Source organism: Pholis gunnellus, assembly GCF_910591455.1.
Source record: "Pholis gunnellus genome assembly, chromosome: 15".
NCBI lineage: Eukaryota > Metazoa > Chordata > Actinopteri > Perciformes > Pholidae > Pholis > Pholis gunnellus.
Window position 1 is genome coordinate 20,245,946 of NC_136542.1, and position 23,481 is coordinate 20,269,426.

Below are 23,481 nucleotides of genomic sequence, written 5' to 3' on the forward strand. Positions count from 1 at the left end.
GTTCATCTGATTGTGGGTTTTGTGATCAGCGCCGCAGCAGTAAATGTGTTTGGGAGTTGATGTGTTTTCAGGACAAGCTAATTTATGCCTAAAACCTCAAGCGGAGTTTAAATGTTTGTGAATAACATTTCAGGTTTATGTCCATCAGTGTGTGGTCCCTTTCTGTCAGACCAGCTCAAAGGAAATGAGACAAACAAGCAGAGGAATTTGAACAGCTTGTATTTGTGCTCTGTTCTCAAGCCGAGAAATATCAATGGGGGAGGCATGTGCCTGAAAAATGACATGGAGGTCACAAAAGTCAAACAGAATAGACCCCCCCCCCCCCCCCCCTTACTCCCCGCAACAACCAACAACCCAAACCCCAGACACAGCAAGTCACTGCCAGTGCCAGTTAAAAAAAATCACAAACAAATAAAAAGAAAGAAAAAAAGGTTAAATTAAATGAAAACAGTGTAGTCATAGAAAACTATGTACAACCAATAGAGTGGTAAACAAAACCTTGACTTGTGTTTTTGTCACTAAAACGCCGTCAAACATCCCCTTCTGTACAACGTGATTCATTACAACAGTACAAATTCATCAGGTTATCTATTCTGCCCAATGAGAGGAAAAATAGCTAATGGCAGCCTGTGAGTTGTATCTTGTCATTGGCATGAAGTCACTCTCCCCCTGCACCCGAAATAAGAGCAAGACGTCCCGAGGTACTCAGAGTACCCTATTCACAAAAGGATGCACATAGCCCACAAGTTAAAAAAAGACAAGCTCCTTAGGAAAGACAGCAAGTGCCTACACATGTATTTCAAACCATCCATGAAGAATAATCCATTCCAGAAGAAGAAAAATAGATACAAGTCAGGAATTCTCAGTGTGTTTTTCCTGAAAAGCAGAACCAATGTTCTGTTGTTCCTAAGGGAGAAAACCCACCCCTCCACCCGTACCCCTACCCCAATCCCACCACCAAATCCAAGTTTGTTACAGCTCAGTCATTTTTTAATTTGTTTATTTTTTATTTCATTACACCCAAGGCAGAATAAAAGTTACGAAAACTTAAGACTTTTACAGTTACAGTGACAAAAACAGTTTAAGAGACCCACAATTTAATTGGACTGCAAAATAAAAAATAAAAAACAACCTTTTTTCTATTTTTGTAAAATGCCCAGGCATTCTCCAATATTACAAATACTGGTATACTTTTACAGTAAACAAGAAAAATGTAATATATATTCATATATATTTATATATATACTAAAACCCCGTCACCAAAAAAAAGGAAAAGGAAAGAAAAGAATATACACATTGCCACTACGGCATTCAGAGAAAACTTTATAAGCAAACCTGGAAAAAAAAATACTCGTTTGTTTAAAACACACATACACACAAATATTATTTTACCCTTGTACTTGTTTCAATACTGTAAACTTATTTTAAGACAGAGTGCACTAAATTCTTTTTTTAGTTTCTGCATTTCCTGATTTTTGTCGAGTCTCTTCCTTGACTTTTTTTGTGGCTTTTGTCCACTCCTGGAATTTTCTGTTGTGGGACAGACTCTTGTCCTTATGAGTGAGGAATTTGATATATATCTATATATAGGTTTGTGCCTTTATATGTACATATGCATACATATATACACACACAGACACACTGATATTGTGCTGGGTACTCCTAAATCCAAACTCAGTATTGTTTCATTTGTATTAATTTGAATATTTCTGTGAAAATTTCAAATTTCAAGTTACAGTTAACACAATTTAATCTTTTTTTCGCGTTCAATTTGATGCTTCATAAAAAGTGTTGCATTTGTCTTAGATAATAAATAGGAAGATCATTATTCAAGGCACACTCATGTCAAATTGAATGGCAGTACAAAAACTGTCCCAAATAAACTGTTTTTTATTCATTCATTTATTTTTTAAATTTTATAGTGCCAGCATTGGGAAAGCCTAGCTTATCAACCCTGGGCACTAGCGTCAGGAGATCCCAAGCCCTAGACCCTTTAGTACCTTTTCTGTCCAGCTCTCTGTGTGTGTGTGTCGGACGGAAAAATCATAAAGTCGGGTCTTTTGTTAAGAGTTCTGATTTAAAAGAAAAAAAGTGCCACTATGAGGTGGATGGGGCCTAAAGAAAACTGGGGTTATGATATTCAAAAGAACAAAGGGGCATGGAGCGGGCTGATGCTGCTTGTCTTACTATTACTACTTCAGCACACACTGATGTATATATCTCCTCTTCTACACAAACCTGTCCCACAACTAACGGAGGAACTTCTATTCCTGGAGATCAGATTGTACAATTATAGAATCACTCTAACAATACCAGTCAATATTTACTGTACCACTTTTTTAACAAATTGTAAGATATTTTAGCACAAGAAATGCATAGGGATGTTGATTTCTATAAATGTTGACGATAAAATCTGAGAGGATGTGACTTCAAATTTAAATTGAATCCAACTGCTTTGAATTGAGGGTCAAACGTGGGCATTAACCTGGTAGGGGGGGTCAGAGGGCAGCAAGGGATGCTGTGTAGAGGACACAAATGTCCCTAAATATTTCAAAATATTATGAAATGGAACTGCTTTTGGAAGCATAGGAGTGAACAGTTAAATCAAGAAAAATAGTATAGCTCACCCTGAGATGTCCCTGTGCTTACTTTCTTATCTAGCTCTATGCATACTCGTATTGCATGGCTTCATGCTCAGTTTACTCCAAATAAATAATCTAACCTAGATCATATGGCTTCATGCAAAATATAATACATGGATCTATGAATGAAGGTAAAATGGGGGGAGGATGGAAAGCAGAAGAAATGAGGAATAGTTGTCGTACCAGTCAGCAGCTGCCTTATCTAGAATCAGTTTCTTCTGGCTGGTAATGATGTTCTCAGGAGGAGACAGGGTTTATGAACCTTGGGATCCTCTTTGATTTTAGATTTACTGTCAAATATGACGCTCAGTGCTACATATCCAATTATATTGACATGTTTTAGACTCAGTTCATGCTACAATGCCAAAGGATTGTTGTCCGCGTATCATCATCACACAAAATAGACTAATTCTAGCATTCTCAGTTAACGCCACTTTCAAATTGAAGATTGAATTCAAATTCTCTTCAAGAAATCACACATTTAGCGTAATATACAATTTCCTACAAGCAGCGGCCAATAAAAATTACTCAAAATTGACTTTTGTCTTCTAAAAAACTCTCAGGATATCATGTGGTTTTAACACGGTAACGCAAAATCAAAGTTTAAAAAAAAAAATCCTAAATAATATTGTACCTGCACATGCCAAAATACAAAATCCAATAAATACAGAAATTATTGCACAGTTAAAGGCTCCACATATGTTATAACTCAACTGACTGATTGTTTAAAAAGGAACCCCAAATGAGGCAGTTTAGACAGCTTCAATTGGTGTTAAGATCTCTGTTTTCACTTTTTTTTCTCAGTTGGCAGTTTCAAAAACAGAAAATTAACCCAAAATTAACATTTCAGAAAAAGAGTATCCAGCTACCCCCTTTGTTTATTTTTTTAGTCAAGGTGTGGCGCAGAGTATGGAAACAGTAAACCTGGTTTAGGTTCTCTCTGCTTGTTCAATTTTGACCTCATTGGTCATCAAAGTTTCTCCATGCCACTTTTTCATATGTTTTTCCAGAGTGCTGTACACGCTGAAGGGCATTTGGCAAATGTCACAGCGGTAGACCTCCTTGCCATGCTGGCCATGTGTCTTCATGTGGCGTGTGAGCTTGGAGCTCTGGGCGCAGGCATAGTTGCACAAGTCACACTTGTAGGGCCTCTCACCAGTGTGACTGCGCCGGTGCACCGTCAGGTTGCTACAGTTCTTAAACACCTTACCGCAGTATTCACAGGTGTCGCTCCTCCTGCTATCCTTGGAGCTAGGCCGGCCTGAACCTCCACCCAGATGAGGTGTGCTGCCTCCACTGGCGGTGCCGCTGCGGCCCGACAGGCCTCCATCCAGCAGGTCGCCCGGAGGTGTTGAGAACCGCAGGCTGCCGTTTTCAGACGAGTGCTCAGATGAGGTGGCAAAGGGCGATTGTCTGGAGTCAGTGAAGCCTAGGAAAGGGTCTTTGATGAAGTGGCGGGAGGCAGCATAGCCTACTAACCACTGGGAGTAGACGTTCTCAGAAGGGATGTGGGGTGTTGGGGGAATGTCCAAGTCCTTCTCAATCTTGATCCTTTTATTTGAGGAGTTGGACAGGCTCGGGCTTGTGATAGGGGTGGGCTTACGGGGAAATAGGCCTGAGAAAGAGTCCCCGGAGCCACAGTTCCGGCCGTTAATGGTTGTCCTCTCTTCCTGTTGGTGGTGGTCCATCACCCCAACAACTGAGTCCTCAACCCCAGTGTCCCGTTGGACATCCGAGCCCCTCTTAGAGAAGGGCATCCTTTTACGATTGTCAACTATCAAATTATTGTACTGCTGTATAGAATTGAGCCCCCCACCAACCACCATCTTCTCAAGGGCGAGTGATGACTTCTCCTCTAATGGCAGTTTAGAGCCATTCTCCCTGTTCCGGTAGAACTCAGACTCCATGCTGAAGTTGGATTCTGGTCGACTCTCATTCTCAAGTTCCTCTTCTTCCTCCTCCTCTTCTTCCTCTTCATTGCCTTCCTCCTGAAAGTCCCCATCGCGATTCTTCATCCCCTCACCTGTGACATCACTGGTACCTGGCTCTGGGGAGCTTGTGGTGGACAGTCCATCATCTGAGCGCCCCGTCAGGGATCCAGCCTTGTGCATGTGGGTCTTCATGTGGCGCTTCAGCTTGCTTGCCTGAGAGCAGGCATGATCACACAGCTGGCACTTGTATGGTTTTTCTCCAGTATGGCTGCGCCGATGCACCACCAAATTGCTCTGGAACTTGAAGGTCTTACCGCAGAACTCACAAGACTTGACCTTGGCCTGTGTCTGGGGAGGGGTGATGCTGTTTGGGGGCATCGGCGGTAAGGGAGGGGTGCTCAGAAAAGGTGATTTTGGCCCAGGCTGGAAGGGGTTGGGGTTCAGTAGTCGGTGCATAGGGTTGGCCCTGCTGGGTGACAATGGTGGTGTGGTGTTGTTGTTGTTCCCTGCCAACTCACGTAAGCGCCTGGAGAAGTCCATGGACTGGGACTCCATGGCCATGGGCGTTAGCCGCATCACCCTCTCAAAGGCACTGGGGTGCTGTGAGATGAGGCCCATTTCCTCTGCGCTAAGGCGTTCCAGCCGATGGGGGTCCAGGTGGTGGCGGGGAGGCGGGCTGATGAATGGAGGCGTGTTGGGGAGGCGGTTTTCCATGAAGCCTGGGGGAGGCTCCCTGAGAAGGGGGCCCGTCATCCTCAAGAGGTGGAAAGGATTGTTGTCCCCAAGAAAGTTGCTGAGGGGGGATTGCGGGATGGAGTTGTTGCCCATGGGTGGAGGCATAGTGATGCGTGGTGTGAGGGCCGTGCTGGAGGGGTTGGACTCCAGGTATATGCGAATGCCGTGGGTGTTCTGGGCATGTTGCAGCAGGAACCAGGCGCTGGGGAAGGGCTGCTTACATGTGGTACATATATAGCTAGAAGGCTCATCCCTGCCACCTGCAACAAAAAGAAACAGAAATGCATTCAATATAGAACCAACTCATTTATACTACACTCATAGAACTTCAGTCAGAGATCAACAAGCACATCTGAAATGACAAGTATGTTTCCTGTGCAAAATGAAACATTGATTCCCTTTTAAAGATTATTATGTCAAAGTTAAATCTATACTTCATTGATATATTCAATTGTTAGGGACAATATTGCTTTTTAAATAAATGAACACAGCTTATTTGCAGTGTGAAAACTTTTCTTGGCTGAAAAGCAGTGAGGTGTGTATGCTTTACATGCTGTCTAATACTCCTAGTAGCTGGAAATGCCTTGGCTCATCATGTTGTCACATAAATGCTACAAACTTGTCACACTTTCGAGAAGTACATTTTCACAGTCACACTGGATTGTCCCACACTGGATCGATGTTTTAAGAGGTGCTTAATCTTTCACGAAGTGCGGAGTGAATATTCCACTACAAACTGCTGGATTATTATAGTGTGCCACTGTGCGTGTGTGTCTGCATCTGGGCTTACACGTGCAGTAAGTGTGCTGAGTGAACGATTTTAAAAGCTGGGAACCCCTCCAAGCAGTCAGTAATGTTTGCCGAGTAGGAAATGTCAAACTCGAGATGATGGTTACATATATGATAATTCTAAAATAATTCCCATTTAGAAAAAGGCAGTTGTATCTCTGTTATTTGCTAGTCTGAATAAACAAGGCACAGTCTTCAAATAATGTTGACTCAAAAAATGCCTTTGAGAGAGTGTTGCTCTATTTTTTACTTTTAACATCTAATCAATGCAAGTGCTTTCATGTAACACACAGGTTCTCGCATTTCAAAAGGAACTTGTTACCACCACAGTACACCAAGCCAGATCCACGACTAAAGAACACTAAACAGGCTGAGGAGCACTCCTAAAGGGAGTATACACAGACACCCCTCCACACACACAAACACACACAGAGATAGTGGTAATTGTGCTCTTGTTCTCGCTTGTGTATGTATTAAATGAAAGCGCGTTGTCTTGACCTAGTACACTAATTTCAGATACTAGGGGAAACACATGCTGCTGTAATTGCTTCACTTATTTGTGTGCGTATATGTGTACATGTGGCTTTTTCCGGCAGCTACACACACACACACACAGGTACAGAAATGTATGCTGTATACTAATATTGTTTTCATTGTTATATTTGAGGATGTGTTTATATAAGAATGCACTACTATGGGATGCAAATTCTAATCTAAGAATCCACTTAGTCTGGAAATGCACGCTTGAAAAGATTTAATTAATTCAAATTACGCATTGAAATTAATCACATGCATAATGCAAAATAAAAATATACAGATCAATCAATTGTATAGTTAATATAGATGTATGCAATAAAGTTTAAATTAAATTAAAACAATAGTAAAAGTATAATAACGTAGCAGTAATATTAATCTATTTTCCAAAAATCTGCAAAAAAGAAATTACTTCACTGTAATAATTCATCACTCAATTTTTCAATAGCTGTTCACCTCAACAGTCTTTTAGCGCCTTTTGATTTAATTATAGTGGACAGCACATTCACACACACACACATACACACACACACGTACAATGAAAATAACAGCTCTCCATGCCTCATGTGTGCACCTTTCTCTCTCTATGCTTTCACACACACACACACACACACACATACACACACATTGCTGTGCTGTTTTACTGCTGAATCTTAAGACCCTGAACACTCCCAAAAAGAAACATCCAGCCCTCGCTCCCTCTCTCTGTTCGCTCGACCCATTGATTCATGAGTAAAAACTGGAGAGAAGATCCTCCCTCCATCCTCCGTCTTTCAGTTGAACTTCTAGTCTGCATACAGAAGTCATCGGGGGGGGGGGGGGGGGGGGGGGGGGGGATTGTGTGTGTGTGTGTGTGTGTGTGTGTGTGTCTGTAAGTGTCAGAGGAAGAGTGACAGTGTGTTTTTGCACTGAAAAGCCATTTCTCTCCGGCCGCAGTGAAAGGAGCGTGGTTTTTGTTTAGGGGAACTGTGTGTGTGTGTGTGTGTGTGTGTGTGTGTGTGTGTGTGTGTGTGTGTGTGTGTGTGTGTGTGTGTGTGTGTGTGTGTGTGTGTGTGTGTGTGTGTGTGTGTGTGTGTGCGCGCGCCCTCCTGGGGGAAGGGAGTCCAACGCAGATGGCAAATAAAGTATGCAGCCCGAGGCGAGAGCACATTATGCTAATTCTAATGTCAGCTGTACTTTAATATACGACTCTATTTAATCACCCCATTATTTCCTATTTCCATATGAAAAAAGAGAGAGAGGGGGAGAGAGGGGGAGAGAGAGAGACAGAGAGAGAGAGAGAGAGAGAGAGAGGGAGAGACAGCCAAGATTTTACAAAATGGGATGAATACCAAATTGAGACTTTTGCATGTCCATTCTCTGTACCCAACGGAAAACACCAAAAAATGCAAGCAGCGCGGGATTAGGCCGATACCCACCAATTATCAAAATTCAAAAGAGAGCATTTCAATTCTATAACCACCTAAAAGACAGTGACCCTGACACGCTCCACAACATAGCCCTCATCTTCAGTGAGACTCTAGAGGGATGCCCCCTCAGACAGCTGGTTCTAGGACTCTATATAGACACAATAGAAACGCCATTAGACGAAACCAAATTATAAGACAACACATAGAGGACTACAAGACACATTGGAACCAGTCAACCAAAATCCAGAGCAAACTGGAATGGTATATTTGACCATTCAAATTTCACACCCACTGCACACAACATGAGGTGGAAACCAAGCTGCACTTTTTAACTACCTGCCAGCTGTACCAAGTATCATCAGAGACATTTACTTCCCACACCAATGAGAAAGACGTCCATATACCTGCTGCGTGAAACACAGCGATGTGCAAACACAGCGGCGAGATTCAGACTGTCCAATGGAATAAAAGCATCATGAAGACTGTCAATCATCTGTCGTTCCATTCATCTGGCCATTTGCACCGTGCTGATCTCTATACATAGACATACATACTGTACAGAACACACACCTTTAAATCTTTTAAATCATTTTTAAAAAATGTTGTGGTGTCGGAGAGAGAGAGAGAGAGAGAGAGAGAGAATGCTATTACGTTATGAGAAGCAATCACTGTAAGATATACGATATATAATATAAATTAATATTTCTAAACATTTAGAAAAGTATATATTATACAGTTTATGTAAAATAAAATCAGTTGTAACTTCTGTTGAGAGGATATTAAAATCAGCTGCACTCCGTTATAGTCCGAATAATACCTTGATTTATATACTTCTGTATCTTGTAGCCTTACAGAAATGTTGATACATTGTTTTGGTGAAAACAGACCAATAGGTGTTTTCTGTAGCAGTATAGTGAAATTGTATCTTGCAATCTGCTGCTGAGGGATTACAAGGAATCTAATATCCAGTCCAGAGCCTGTGGCTTCAGGGATTAGTAACTAAGCATTTGTAAGCAGCTGTGAGCATTTATTTGACATATAGGCAATAAAAATCTGTTTACTCATGCTAATTTATGCACCCACAATATAGTCCGCTAACTCTTACCTAGCATATCATTTAATGGAAATATTTGAAATACATGAACTTTTAATGTTTATATATTAATATAAATTGCAGAAATCCATTATAAAATTCAGGACATTTTGCACACAAACACACACACACACATGCTCACACAGCCAATGTCCCAGGAATCAAACTCATCTCAACTTTCAAATCATGGATCACATCAGGAAAAGAAAAAAAAATTGTTATTCTAATAATAATAAAAAAAATTTTAAAAATCACCTGTAAAACATTCAGGTGCTGACAAAATGAAGTGACTTAACATTAGTCAGTCACTGGAGGACCCTTCGGCCTTTTCTCACACTCACTCACACACACACACACACACACACACTGTGTGCTATTGTGGGTAATTAAAGTGGAATTAATTTTTTTGCACATTTCTTGACAAGGGTTGATAATTTAATGGACACACACGCACACACATATTTTGACAGCTCAAATGGTGTCTGCTGAGAAGAAAACACGTGCGTCACTGTGTGCAGGAATCTGTCATTGTGATTACTACTGAAGCATTCTGATTAGTGTGTGTGTGTGTGTTTAATGCATACATTCATCTCTAGATATGTTTTCTATCCAAGACTCTACATATTATAGTGTGTGTGTGTGTGTGTGTGTGCGCCCTTTGGAGGAGAAATATCCAAACAGAAACAATATGCAGTGACAAATACACTGCCTTGCATCCTTCTATCCATCCCTCTATCCTTCGGTGGCGCTTGCTTGTAGGTATTCTATCCCCGGCTCTGTTTCACACAGTATAAAACTCTCATTACTGACTGAATCCAGTTTTCACTATGATTTAATTTGCTATAATTACTGCGGCCGCGGCTCATAAAAAAGAGAAGAGAGGGAACGGCTAGAAATCAGTGCGAAGGTCAACTGGCAGTTAGCGGCGTTCATTTTCATCTCAGTGTATTCATCTGGGCCGGCTAATGGCCCGACCCCCCCCCCCCCACACTCCTCAATAAATATTGCTGGAATTACAGGTTAAATAGCTAAATTAAATCACAGCTATTACAGATGAGGGAGGGAGGAAGAGAGAGGATTAGAGAGGGAGTCAAATCTGTGCAATTACAGAGGAAGCGCAGATCGCTGTAAAGTGTGCGATTAATGTAGCGAGTGTCAGAGGAGCGCCGCCGGATTATTGTGTCAACTTATCTCATACATCTCTGTGGCCGGCGGCTGAGGAGAAGACAAACACTGAAGTGGACCGTGAAACGCCAGAGCTAAACGCACTCATCTTTAATATCTAACGCCACTTAAATGGATGCTTTTACATTCGATTTACAGTTTCACTCTTCTTTTCACTCATTTTGTATCCTCTTGGTCCCCTTGTGATAGTTTACTTTAAGGTTTATCGTTTTTTAACTGAATTTCATCACAGGGAAAAAACTCCAAACCTTCCAAACTTTCACTCACTGAACTTTACTACATTTAAGCGCAGTGAGAAACGTGGAGCAAACTTAAGGGTCGAGTGTTGTTCTTGTCAAGTATACATATCTATGACGACATAAAACCTTTACTTGCTTTTTTTTCTGGGAACCTTGAATTAAAAATATTTGATCATAGGTTTGATAAAATGATTTATTCTTTCAACAAACTCTGGCCGGTTTACACCATGGCGTTAACATGCATCCTGTGTGATCCGATCACAAGTGGACAGCTCTGATGACAGGTGTGATTGCACCCAAGACACACTGAGGACACATCGAGGTGGAATCACAGAGCGCATTCAAAGGTGGTCTAAGTCACATTCTTTTAGCAGTGTGTACGCAAATGTGTCCTTGGACACATTGAAGAACCACCTTCTTAACTGAGAAGTGTGCAGGTGTGTGTGTGTGTAGGTGTGTGCATAGGTGTGATGCTGCTGGCTAACTGCCAACTGTCATTTGCTCATCACAAGTAAGACGATGAAAGGATTCAAAACTCAAACCGGTTGAAAACAACAATGCATTTCATGAATAGCTTCTGAGTTCCTAAGCATTTCTGTAGGAATTCAATTATTATACGTACCAGTGTCTCTGTCACTGTTAACACACACACTTTAGAGCCACATATAGAACTGATCATCAGAAACAGATCCAGTTTGACAGGTAACCTTGAGACTATAATGTTTATGTGTTTCCTATAGTAAGGTGATTCAAATTCCATGACCACAGTTCTAATGCTGATTGATCTAGCTCTCTCTCTCTCTCTCTCTCTCTCTCTCTCTCTCTCTCTCTCTCTCTCTCTCTCTCTCTCTCTCTCTCTCTCTCTCTCTCTCTCTCTCTCTCTCTCTCTCTCTCTCTCTTCCATCCAGTCTGGGTTTCATCATTTCATCCCACTGGTTAGTGTAGTACTCTCCTCCTCCTCTGTCCCTTCACCTTGATCTCTCAATCAAGGAGGCTTACTAACGCCGTGCTGTACAGTAGCACCCGCTCCCTCCGTCCAATCAAAAGTGGATTAGAGATCTGAGCTGGTTTGCATACAGGAAGTGGAGCAGCAGAGCAGGTCTTGATGTAAGTGGAGCAATGTCAGCGCCGAGGCATTTACATACAGAACAAATCTGACATGAGCCAAGGGTACAGAGTGGCTGTGTGTGTGTGTGTGTGTGTGTGTGTGTGTGTGTGTGTGTGTGTGTGTGTGTGTGTGTGTGTGTGTGTGTGTGTGTGTGTGTGTGTGTGTGTGTGTGTGTGTTCCTCTCTTGGCCTTTCGTCACGCTTGTAAAAACTTTCCTGACATGTTCTCTTTTTTTTGCATTATTAAGCCAGCAGTGTCATTAACATGTGAATGATCTGGAGGTGACCCCACCCCCACCCAGGCACACACAAACACACACACACACACACACACACACACAAACAAAGGCACAAATCCTCATCTTGCATGGCTAATATCTTGTTTATCATCATAGCACGGCAACAAATACATGCAAATCGGATGTGTGTGTGTGTGTGTGTGTGTTTCCATCTCTGCAGGCACAGTAGGCTAAACGTGTATACTCCATATATCCATACTATGGTAAGAAGTAGAATGTTCTGTTTTTGCTTGAGGAGAGTTAAAAAGTGTTTAGTCTCTGCATGTTTCTCCTCCTAATGAGATCATTTAAAAAAGCAGAGTTCATTTGGCGCCAAGTTCCCAGTATTCTTTAAGCAGTCTGTTAGTTTTAAATGAAGTGGTTAGAGAGCGGGGTTTTTGCGTCATCCAACAGGCTTTTTAAAAAGCTTTAATAGCTTGCGACTAAAATCACTACAGGACCACACAGCAGTAGCTTTAATTAAATTGCCCCAACTGTACGGAAATGAGAATCTCAAGCCAGTACAGGCTTTATCTGCGGCGTCTGAGTCACTGATTCAATACAGCTACTTCACAGCTCCCGAAGCTTTGGTCGGCCAGACTAAAAACTCCTTCTGGGGAAACTGAGTCATCTCTGAGCTCAGCTCGCCACAGATGCTGTTGGCTTAAGACCAAGAGGCAAACCCCATACTCTTGCTGCTATACAGGCTGTTACTGTCAGCCTACATGCCATGAGCTGGGTTCCCATCCAAGGTTTTTTTCTTTTTCTTTTTGTGTATTATCATGTGCCTAAAGTAAAAAGCTGAGTGGAAAATTCAATATTTGGCTTTGAGTAGGTAGAGGTTTTCTAATAAGGAATCTGGGAGAATGAAAAGTTGTGCATACTTCTTTGCACAAAAGATGAAAAGTGTTTTCTTCTTGATGTTTTTTTCTGAAAAACTCTCCCTGATATTCACACTGAATAGACGGCTAAAGTGAACCCAGAACTATAATCACATTTACATTTGTAACAACGCAGATTCCAGCATAACTGTGACATAACCATGTCACGTTCATGTTAGTCATTTTCTGTTTGAAATAGGGGTTGTCTATCCTTAACAGTAGGGACTGAATAGAACAAGTCACTTGTTACTTCTGTAAGATAACTTACAAGAAGTTGTAGAGTTGCGTTGAACTGATGCACGCTTGACGCCATTTTGTGGCCTTTTTCAGGCACCACCCTGCTGGCTCTGCAACATGAAGATGACATCCTCATTCTTAATCTCACCTACAAAGCACTTTTTGGCACGGTAGTTTTTTGCTGCTGGTTTTTTGCTGCTGGTGGCAGGAAGATTCCGGAATATTTCTTTTCCAAGGAATTTCTTTGGGTGCAGCTGATGGACACCCTCTCAACTCATCTAATTTTAGTGGCGTAGCGAAAGTTTTCACCATAATTACTTGACAGTTGAGTAGAAACCAAGCAAGTGTTGGTATACAGCAGGGCCAGTTAGTCTCACCAGCACTAACTCAGACAGAAAGGTTAACAGGTACCATCTGAAGAATTAACATGAGCTGCATTTATTTTCATTCCCACTCTGTAGCTGTGTGTCCTTTACTCTTTCTCTTTAAGAGTCAACCTTCTTTCATCCCAGCACGAGCTGAACTTCAGCATTACCACATCTTCTCTGCATGTTACCCAGCCAACAAAGGATTATCATTGCAAGGTGTGTGTATACCAGCACTGACCGTTAAAGCAAGACAAGAAAGATGAGGGGGGGGGGGGGTTTGCCTTCTTATATCACAATTGTATTTAAATATATATGTATTCATATTTTAAAAGAGGGCATAGCTGATCATAGCCAAATTAGAATTCATTCAGCATATCAGGAGGAAGAATAGGAACTCCGTCTCACACAACATGACAAGAAACAAGTAGTCCTCAGAGCTGTAGCCGAAATGAGGTGTTGAGATGCAATCCAAAACAAACTGCTGCAGTGAGTGTGTCTGCCCTGTTCACAAATTAGAGGGATTAACAGAAGAGAGTGCCAGAGCATACCAGCTAATCCCACACACTGGCCCGCACCACTGCACCTGGGGAGTGTGTGTGTAGAACTGTGTGTGTAGACTACATGTATATGAGAGGTGTGGTGGCAGAAAAGGGCTCTGTAGGGGCAGCATCCTCCCCCAAACACCCCACTGGTGCCAGTGGTCCCCCTAATCCTAGACACACACGCACACAATGCAGGATGCACCTGGTACATGTCCCTGCATGAGCTGATGATTAGACAGGGAAGCCTAGGTGTGAGGGGCCAACATTAGCCTTCAGTTAAAGGGGCCTTGGATTGTAGCGTAGTGTGATTCAAATTCAGAGTTTACAAAGTGTAACCATGTCAAATATGTTCCAGGTCTGGTAGAAAGGCTAGAGGAGTGGAGGCTATTACAGCAGCCAAGTAATGCCCATAAGTTTGGAATGAGATGTTCAGCTATCACACACAGGTGTAAAACTGGACAATTCTGACAAAGCCAGGATAAAGTTCAATGATGTTTCTTTTTAACATCCAAAACCAACGTGTTTTACAATCATAATGCTCTACAAGATGATGGCAATATATGTTTTGGTTGGGGAAAGACCATGAAAGTCTGTGACAGGATGCAAACTCGTCTCCTGAGAGTCCGATTCTCTCCCACCACCTAAACTCCTTATCTCCTTATATAAAGGGGGGCACTGAATATTGGCACTGGACATAAATCACAAGACGCATAATCGTCCATTATCAGGTACTAGCTAAAATAGTGGGCTAGATGGGCAAAGAACAAATGTCCTTTTATTTTAGTTTGTATCCACGATTTGAAACATTGTTTTCTGGGATTCGCCCATTTTGTCCTCTCTAAGGTAAGAGAACATGTTACGATTAGTCAACAGTACTCTCACCAGGAAAAGTAGAAACATATTGTTTTCACAGACAAACAAAAAAAAAGGCATGAATATCGTATAATCAAATTGAGAAACCAGTACCACACATACCCTCTTGGTGGCAACCTGATTTATTTAAACAGCAGAATGTATAATATGATCAATCCATTACTGGGCGTAGTGATTCAGATCTTCAGGGTTTACAGTACCATACTGCAAGGACAGCCCCTCTGTAGACACACAAAGTGGGTTTTCTTTTGTCTTTTGAGGTTTATTCATTGACATGTTGTCAGGTGAAGAGCTGGCTTGGTCTCTGTAGCAACAATAGAGAAACTCTGCCATGAGCCTGATTCGACCGGGACAGCGCTCCAACATATTTTTGGATCCTTCTCTCTCTCTCTCTCTCTCTCTCTCTCTCTCTCTCTCTCTCTCTCTCTCTCTCTCTCTCTCTCTCTCTCTCTCTCTCTTTTTCTTTCTCTCTCCTCTATGTCTCCCTGTCGCCTGTCCGATCCAAATCCTCTCCCTCCTTCCCGCCACTTGTACAAAGCTTGTCCAAATTGCACACTGCCGAGTGGGAGTCTCCTGGAACACACCACACACACATACATGCCAGAGCCCCATCCCAGACTATGATGTAGCAGTGCCCCTCCTGTCTGAATAAGACATATTACAGCGCTGCCTGACACCAGCGTCAAGAAGAAAAAAATGTCTCTCTTTCTCTTCCTCTCTCTCCGCCGTTGCTTTACTTCTCGTTCCACCGGTGAACAGGACAGAGTGTAATCCCAGGTTTATGATCTTAACATTATGCCCTCTGATCAGCTTCACCTTTTCATCTTTCAGAGCAAAGCGGAGATCTTTTCTTGTACATGTAACCTTTAGCGGCTATTTAAATATCGTCCTCCGTATTAAAACGACAGAATAAAAGAAGACATGTTGGAGTTGACTAACTCCACCCGTGCAGACAGATGTAGAAAGAAACGGTTTGCTGAGGTGGAAAAAGAGGTGAAGCAGGGAGGGGATGAAAATGAAGGAGTGTAGCCTGGGGTCTGAGTGTTATGGTCAGACTCCACTTTTGTTTATACAGAAATGGCAGCGAAGAAAGTAGGAGAGGGGAGGGAGAGGGGGTGGGAGGGGGGCAGGTCGAGGAGGAGAGCAGATCCAGACCAGATGGAGGTTAGAGGAGGGCATGGATGGAGGGATGACGGGACAGGTCTGTGCTGGAGGCCCTTATATGGCCTGGATGACTGGAGAGCTATGAAACGGCAGCAGAGACACAGGGAAACTGTATACCTGCATGCAAGGGACATGGTTAAGTCACCTTAAGCAAGTTCAACACCTTTTTTAAATCACATAATGGTGCATAATGCTGCTGGATCATACTCACTTGACAATAATATTATAGGGAAATTCAAGTTTATTACAACTTGGGTTTTCTTGCCTGTGGTAACCTCTCATTGTGCAGGAAACATGTGTGCGCACAGATATGGCAAGTCCAGAAGGTCAAATTCAGACAGTTTGGGAAAATATTTTAGCATTTGTCTTCATTTCTAAGTTTGGCTAACCTGGATGTTTAATGTAAACCCATCTCATCATCTGACTTGTGTTTTTCTTGACCCGTCTGACTTTTGAGTTGCCGCATTCCTATCGGTAATACGTTGGCTAAGTATAATGCTATTATTACCAATAATAAGAATGGGCCAAATATACAGAATATGACCCAGGTTGTTATCCTTCTTGCCATAACCATCATTTTACAAATGTTCAGGTTAGGAATCCAAACGACACAACAAAGTATGTAAAATATTGTAATTGTTTTAACTTTTGTTCATTTCATCTGAACCGACCCGGTGGCACTGATGACAAGCATTAAGAATAATCACAACTATCCAATATTCTCGCTGGTGGTCATATAGAGGCATCAGTCTTGAATTGAGTTTCATAAACGGTCAAAAGTTCCTCATAGTAACTTGAAGTCAAAGTATGTGTATTTGTGTTTGTATTAGTGCTCATTGCCACAGTTGGACTGGAGATCCTTCTTTTATATTTGCCATGTATATGAACAGTACAGTGCAGGCAGCTAAGCTTTTTAGCAAACACCAACATATATATATATATATATATATATATATATATATATATATATGACCTATAATGGTTCAGGTCTCTACCTTTGAGTAAAGTGCAGGAGTACGAGTGTTGCCTAAGTTCTTGAGACAGTCTGTCTTCCACTAGTGTAAGACTAGTCAGGCATTTTCACACATGCAACTTTTTATCGCCGGTCAACTGGTCTGCTATACGACTGTCAACAAATGTGTCTTGTAGAGGAGCTGTCATTATGTGGTGAGAGTTAACAGTGGTCAACAGCTGCATGTGAACATTAATCACTGGTTGAAAGTTCAGGAGCTTGTTGACTATAGTGTGTCGTAGCAGAGACATGCGTCTGTCACAATAACCTACATTACTAAAAAGAACTACAACCAAACCACATCCATATTCTGTCAGGTTTCTAGTTTTGTATTGTTATACCGCTACATATGTATTTGAATTTGCGTAAAGTTTATTTTTGTATTGCTACTATTAATTGTCAAGCATGATGGGTGGATGGAATATTCTGGACGAAATATGAAAGCCTCAACTTCTTTTTCTCAGAAGAGAGGGAAGCAAAGGAGCTCCTCGGTGCTCTCATTGTCTCGACACTAACTGGAAACAGGCCTGCTCCCATAACCACTCCAATCTGTTTTCATTTGCTGAGCCTCATACCATCACACACACACACACACGCACACACACAGTCTGAAGCGTAGTCTAGCGAGGCTGTTCCATCTCTTAAAGGGGCAACACACTGGTTTTACTTGTTTCCTTGTCACATAATCAGTATACCAGTAAGTAAGTCAGACAAAAAAGTCAAGTTAGTGAGTAAGATTATACAAATACATATTACAGTACACTGTAACACACACCACCTCCTGCAGCTGTAACACACGGCAACATGCAGCCACATCCTGCAACATGCTACTATGTGCAGCCACAATCTGTCATGCTGCAACATGAGGCGTCATGTGCTAATCCTGCAGCGCGTGCTAAGATAAATCAGAGCACGCTGCAGCTTCCAGTGACATGTTTTGTCACAAACTTTGAAAAATAAGGTGGCATAATGAGTGAAACTGTGAGGGCCGCCAAAGGAAGGAGTGAAGTGATGGACAAAGAGGAAATGGAAAAACTGGAGAAACCTCTTTGTCACATGACTCTCTGAGAGGCCTGGAAGGAGAGCCTACGATAGAGCCTCAGTCAGAGCTTTTGCAGTCAAGCTCGCATCGAGCACTGATCTGATTTCCCTTGCTAGCAAGCCTCCTCAGCACAGCCAGGCAGACAGCGGTGCTGTGCCAGCAGCCATGATGGGAGGCCCGTCGAGGGCCGAGGTCACACTTTATCCACTGACCAATCTCAGCTGGGCAGAGGAAGAAAACATTTCAGATCCTGTGGTTGTTGAGAATGCCTTCATGGGTGGCCGCGTACTATTGGAGTGTACTTAAGTATCTTGATGACATAATAATGTGCTGTGGGGCAGGGGGAGAGAAAACAATGGAGAAACCCTCTGGTGATTAAGCAGCCTTAGTCAGGGAGAGAGAAAACACTGTGCCCGCCAACCTGCAATTTCCTCCCAGGTATACGCTTTTTATCTGCAAGCCTTCAAGTGGCGCCAAAGGAGCAGTTAAGGGATCCTGCGGTTGGCCGGCAGCGTTGTTAAATGGGCCAAAAATTCAGCTGTGTGTCATGCAGGAGCTGAAAGACACTTTGACATAGCATGTGAAGAGGCTGTCTGTAACCCTAGACTCAGTGTAACACATGAAGTGAAAAGGTTATGAGCATCTTTTATTTTGAAACGCTCACTCCATGTTTCCTATAGCATAAAGGACGGGGAGGATCAGCCTGTTTCTAATCAAAGCGGTTGTTGGCCCTCAGCCAGCATTGTTTACCCCCAACCTCGCTCCGAATGGCAAATTACCCCAACGATGGGCAATTGTAGCCTAACCAACAGGTAGAAAAGACCGTTCCCACATGGCAAGGCCCCCGATCCATAGACACATGCACTAACTACCAAAATAACAAAGCACATATCATTTAAATGCATTTTCTACTTTCCTGGGAAGCAGGACACAGGTTGCTTTCTCAGGAGAAAAACTAGCATGTTATTGATTTATTTACAGATGAAAAAAAGAGAGACAGCAGCAGCCGGGCTCCTCTCCACCGGCCCTCTTTTTGTTATCTATGATGTTGCCCAGAGAAATCAATAGAACAACTGTAGCTAGCAAGCTTTGTTTATCTTTTCCTCTAAGTGAATAATTCAGGGGTGTCAGCGGGGGTGAGGCAAAGCTTTGATACAAACGAAAGGGTTTGGTGTTCATGGGGGAAATCTAACCCCCGCCTTAACCCGCTCGTCTTCCCTTCTTCATGCTGCAAGCAGCTCAAAATCTGGTTCTGGGTGACAACAGAGAGACCCATGCTCTGGTTTTACTGCACTGCCACCAAGAATGTTCCTCACACCAAATAAATAGATGAATATGATCGCTGAAGACAGCAACATCTGCTAAATATTGGGTAGAGGGAAAAGCCAGTAAAAGGCGGTCGGGTTGCAGTGGTGGAGGGGGTGGTGCTAAATGGTTTTAAGAGGTGCTTACGGGCTTTACGCAGTGCTGTAGGATGCTACAGGGGGCAGGAAAGGCTTCTACCCTGTGCTAGGACTTTGTTTTGAGGATGCTATGCTAAGGGGAATGCTTGAAACACAAGTGTCCCAACATGTCGAAGGGTAAAAGGGTTTAGTAGCTGCCCCAAATGACCACAAAAAAATCTGCTGTCATTGAATGAAGTGAGAAGCACACAAAGTGAAGGAAGTAGCTGTGTGAAGAATCGGGGAGTGTTGCATAAGTCCCACAACTGCAACATCGGAAAGGTGGTTTAAATGGGGTGTAGGGTGGTTCTGCGCCCTGTGGGGTTTTAAGCTGAAAAAAGTGTCTTGAAGGAGTTTTTAAGGGTTTTTAAGTGGATGAGAGCTACAGCGGCCAGACAATGTAATACCAAAACCATCTGCTGCTCCCGTGACATGACACAAACAGGAAGGGTTTAAATTGCTGTTGTGTCATAAGCTTTGATTGTGAGCCGTCCCTCCTCGCGTGTAGCCCGAGTTCTGCTAGTATGTGAAACTGGGGAGACTTAAACCCTACTAAACAAGGGGATCAACATGTATTTGTCAGGCTATGCCACCCTCGGCTGCAAGCACAAATATACACACACACACACACACGCATGTACGACAAGGAAGCAAACATTTCCAGCGAAGTCGCTAAACCTCAGTGTCCCACCTTCGCCACGGACACACAAAAGCCCTCAGTCCCTTGTAATTGAGGTTTAAATCCTTTCCTAACATCCTTCCATCCCTCACTCTTCACCAAACATGGATTGCGCCGTCACAGAGCCCCTAATCCTTCCCAGTTTAACCAAGTGAGAAATTAGCTTTTGTTAAGTGGTGATTTGGCCGGTGCTAAACGCCAACAGCCCATTGTAGAGGAGAGGGGCAGTAATGAGTCCCCCCGACGCAGCAAAACACTGTGGTAATCCCATCCTGTCCGTGCGGCCGGGCTGGAGCCGCTGCCGCCTGTGCGACAATATTCTCAAGTTATTTTTAGTCAAGAGTCTGACTGTTGTGACCAAAGAGGTTTTAAAGTGTCAACATGACCGTATGTAGTAGCTTTTTCGGAGGTGGTGTGTGTGTGTGTGTGTGTGTGTGTGTGTGTGTGTGTGTGTGTGTGTGTGTGTGTGTGTGTGTGTGTGTGTGTGTGTGTGTGTGTGTGTGTGTTTTGCTGCGCTCCGACTTTACAAAATCAAATCTTGTATGTAGACTTGAAGTGAAAGCCACCAGTGTCTGGTTGATAGACGACACAAGGAACGGCCGCGGATTTAGAACCTCAAAGACGGTGAGGAAGAGCAGGCTGCTCTGGCAGGAGGAGAGAAGACAAAGAGCAGCGTCGTCTCTGAGACTCAGCAGGGAGAACTCTGCCTCAGAAAATACCTGCGACTTGGTCCCAGTCCAAGAACAACTCGGGAGTTGATTCAGAGTCGACAATGACACGGTGTTACGCGGGAAGACAGGAGATATTTCAAGGTGATCAAAAAAAAGGCAAAAGAGCTGCTAGAGAGAGACTTGGCGATGAGCAGGGCGCCAAACATTTTTTATAGCCAATTTCAGGCCAGATGACTGTCAAGTTTATTCCCCCGCTGTGGTAGGAAGATACCACAGTTCTACTGTGGAGTCAGACACAGAGAGCTTGATGGAACACTGTAACTCTTTGCACCCTGATTCATACAGGACACAGTGTGTGGCCAAGTTCATATTTGCACAAATACAGATGCAATTCTGTGCTTAGAAATAAAAAGTTTGTTTCATTTTTTTGGAACTCCATCTTTGGTGCTAAATGTTTGTTACTGCACCACATTTCCATCTGACATTGGATATGCTGTATCTTGTTTTATTGATTCCATTCTAAGTGGAACTTCGTCATGATGAAATAAGCTTTGATATAGGTTGACTTGTGTTGCATGTATCACAGATAGAAAGCTGTAAAATATGCATTTGTTTCTATGTAAATATTGTGAGTTATTTCTTGACTGCAGATGGGATATTTCTAGATATGCCAGAATGTGACACCCACTTTCATTCTGTTACTAAATTAGTGTTGGAAAAAGCAAGTTTGAGGTTCAGCGGGTAAATGTGTCGGGTTACTGAAAGAACTGATCATATGGAGCTCTGCCTTGATTCAAAATAATACATCGGTCTGCAAACACAACACTGAATGTGCCTCGAAAGACATTTTCACAAATGACACTTCTTTACAAACACATACACATTTACAGACATTTCCCCTTCACAAATTGCAATGTAAACACACACACACACACACACACACACACGTTTGGCTGAAACATAAACGAACACTCACGTTACAGATTTGCTTCGAGGGAAATTGCAGCGTAAACACAAACATTTTGTCAAAATTGACACAACAATAAAGGTGTGTATAGACACATTAATCCCCCCTCCCCCTCTGACTCACACACACACACACCACACACAAGATACTGGAAGCAGCAGGCACAGTTTTGCTGTAAACCACACACTCTCACATACACACACTGCAGCCTGCATAGCGGACAATGGCATTCAGATCGAGTGCAGGGAGCAGCCTTTCCTGGAGGGCTCGCGTGCTGAAATATCATCAGTGGTGAGTCTCTGTGAGTGCAGAGGGAAGTGTAGCTTTGCATCCAGCCATTGTCACCTCCACAAAGCCTCCCAATCAGCCTCCTCCCGCCTTTCTCTCTCTATTCACTTTCACATACTACCTGCCTGACAACACCTTCTAGCTCGGGGACACAATGGAAACAAACTGCACCTAGCTCTTTATCGCCCGATCTGATCTCTCAGTCACAGAAGCCAACACGCTATATGAAAGTCTCTCCGTTCGACAGAGAGATGATTCACCAAAGAACCTATAGTTTGTTCAGAGATTACACTTCCCTCGGAGCGATCGCCACGGCTCTGATGACACTTGAAGTGAATGTTGTTGAAATGTTAGTTTTGCTCAGACTGATTTTACAAATTGTGGCTGAACTTTATTTGTTAAATGAGAAACGTTACGAATTAATTATTTTCTATCATCGTAAATAGAAGGTCTGCAGATCTATACCTCTGTTTTTAAAATGTAAACTTTAGTAAAGCATCATGTTTAGGTCATGACAGTTCCTAATCCTCCATAGAAACCAAAGTGACACTGCAATAAAAACAACAGCAAGTGGTTCTGTTAAAAAAAATGCCCAAACTCTGGAGAGACCACAAAGGTTTAGAAAGAGGTTTGTTCAACTTGATCGTCCCTGTGGGGAATTTAAATGAGCTAGTCCTTGAGGGAAACGCTATAAATAAATGGAAAGCTTCTAAAATCAACCTTCGCTCACTTAGATGCCATTTTCATCAAAGGAAAGCTGATTTTCCAAAGCTATTAAAAAAAAACAGCAGCAAAGTAAACGTCATGACTCAGTAGCTGCTAAACCAAGTGGTTCTCAAAGTAGGGTCCAGGGACCTCTGAGGGTTACACATCTGAGGTGACTCTATTTAGGGGGGTGTTTTATCAAAAGTGCCACTGCGCTACATTACATCACAATGCTAACACACACACACACACACATTAGCAACAGCAAAAAGACGGCACCTCAAAGAAGAAAACATATTCTTATTAGAACCAAAATGAATTCATAAAAACACAGTTTGAGAAGCTGAGTGCAAAATAAAGTCTCTACTGTTTGAAATAAAGAACTGAGAGTAAACACAAGTCACAGATGGCTGGCAGCCAGCCTCCGTGACTCGATGTCAACGTGTGTGTGTTTACTGAAAAGCCTTTCATTTTACTCTCCAAAATTACAGGAGATTTTGTAAAAGTTATGGACCCCCCAACACACACACACACCAACACCACCCGTGTTCATCATCTGCACCCCGTCTTCATCCTCCTTCACACACACACACACACACACACAGAGCCTCCTCCACCAATCTCATTCCTGACGCCAGGACATCAATTTTCGCAAGTCGCTGAAAATT

At 42.7% G+C, this 23,481-nt stretch overlaps 1 protein-coding gene across 1 annotated transcript in view; it reads right to left on the reverse strand.

Moving 5' to 3' along the window:
- Positions 1-977: 977 nt before the first annotated feature.
- The window catches only part of bcl11ba (BCL11 transcription factor B a), a 41,422-nt gene continuing 18,918 nt past the window's right edge, over positions 978-23,481 (reverse strand). The window contains exon 3 of the mRNA XM_079174432.1: positions 978-5,568. Within this exon, the coding sequence (XP_079030558.1) occupies positions 3,572-5,568 (1,997 nt within the window). The 3' untranslated portion in view covers positions 978-3,571. The remainder of the gene's footprint in view (positions 5,569-23,481) is intronic.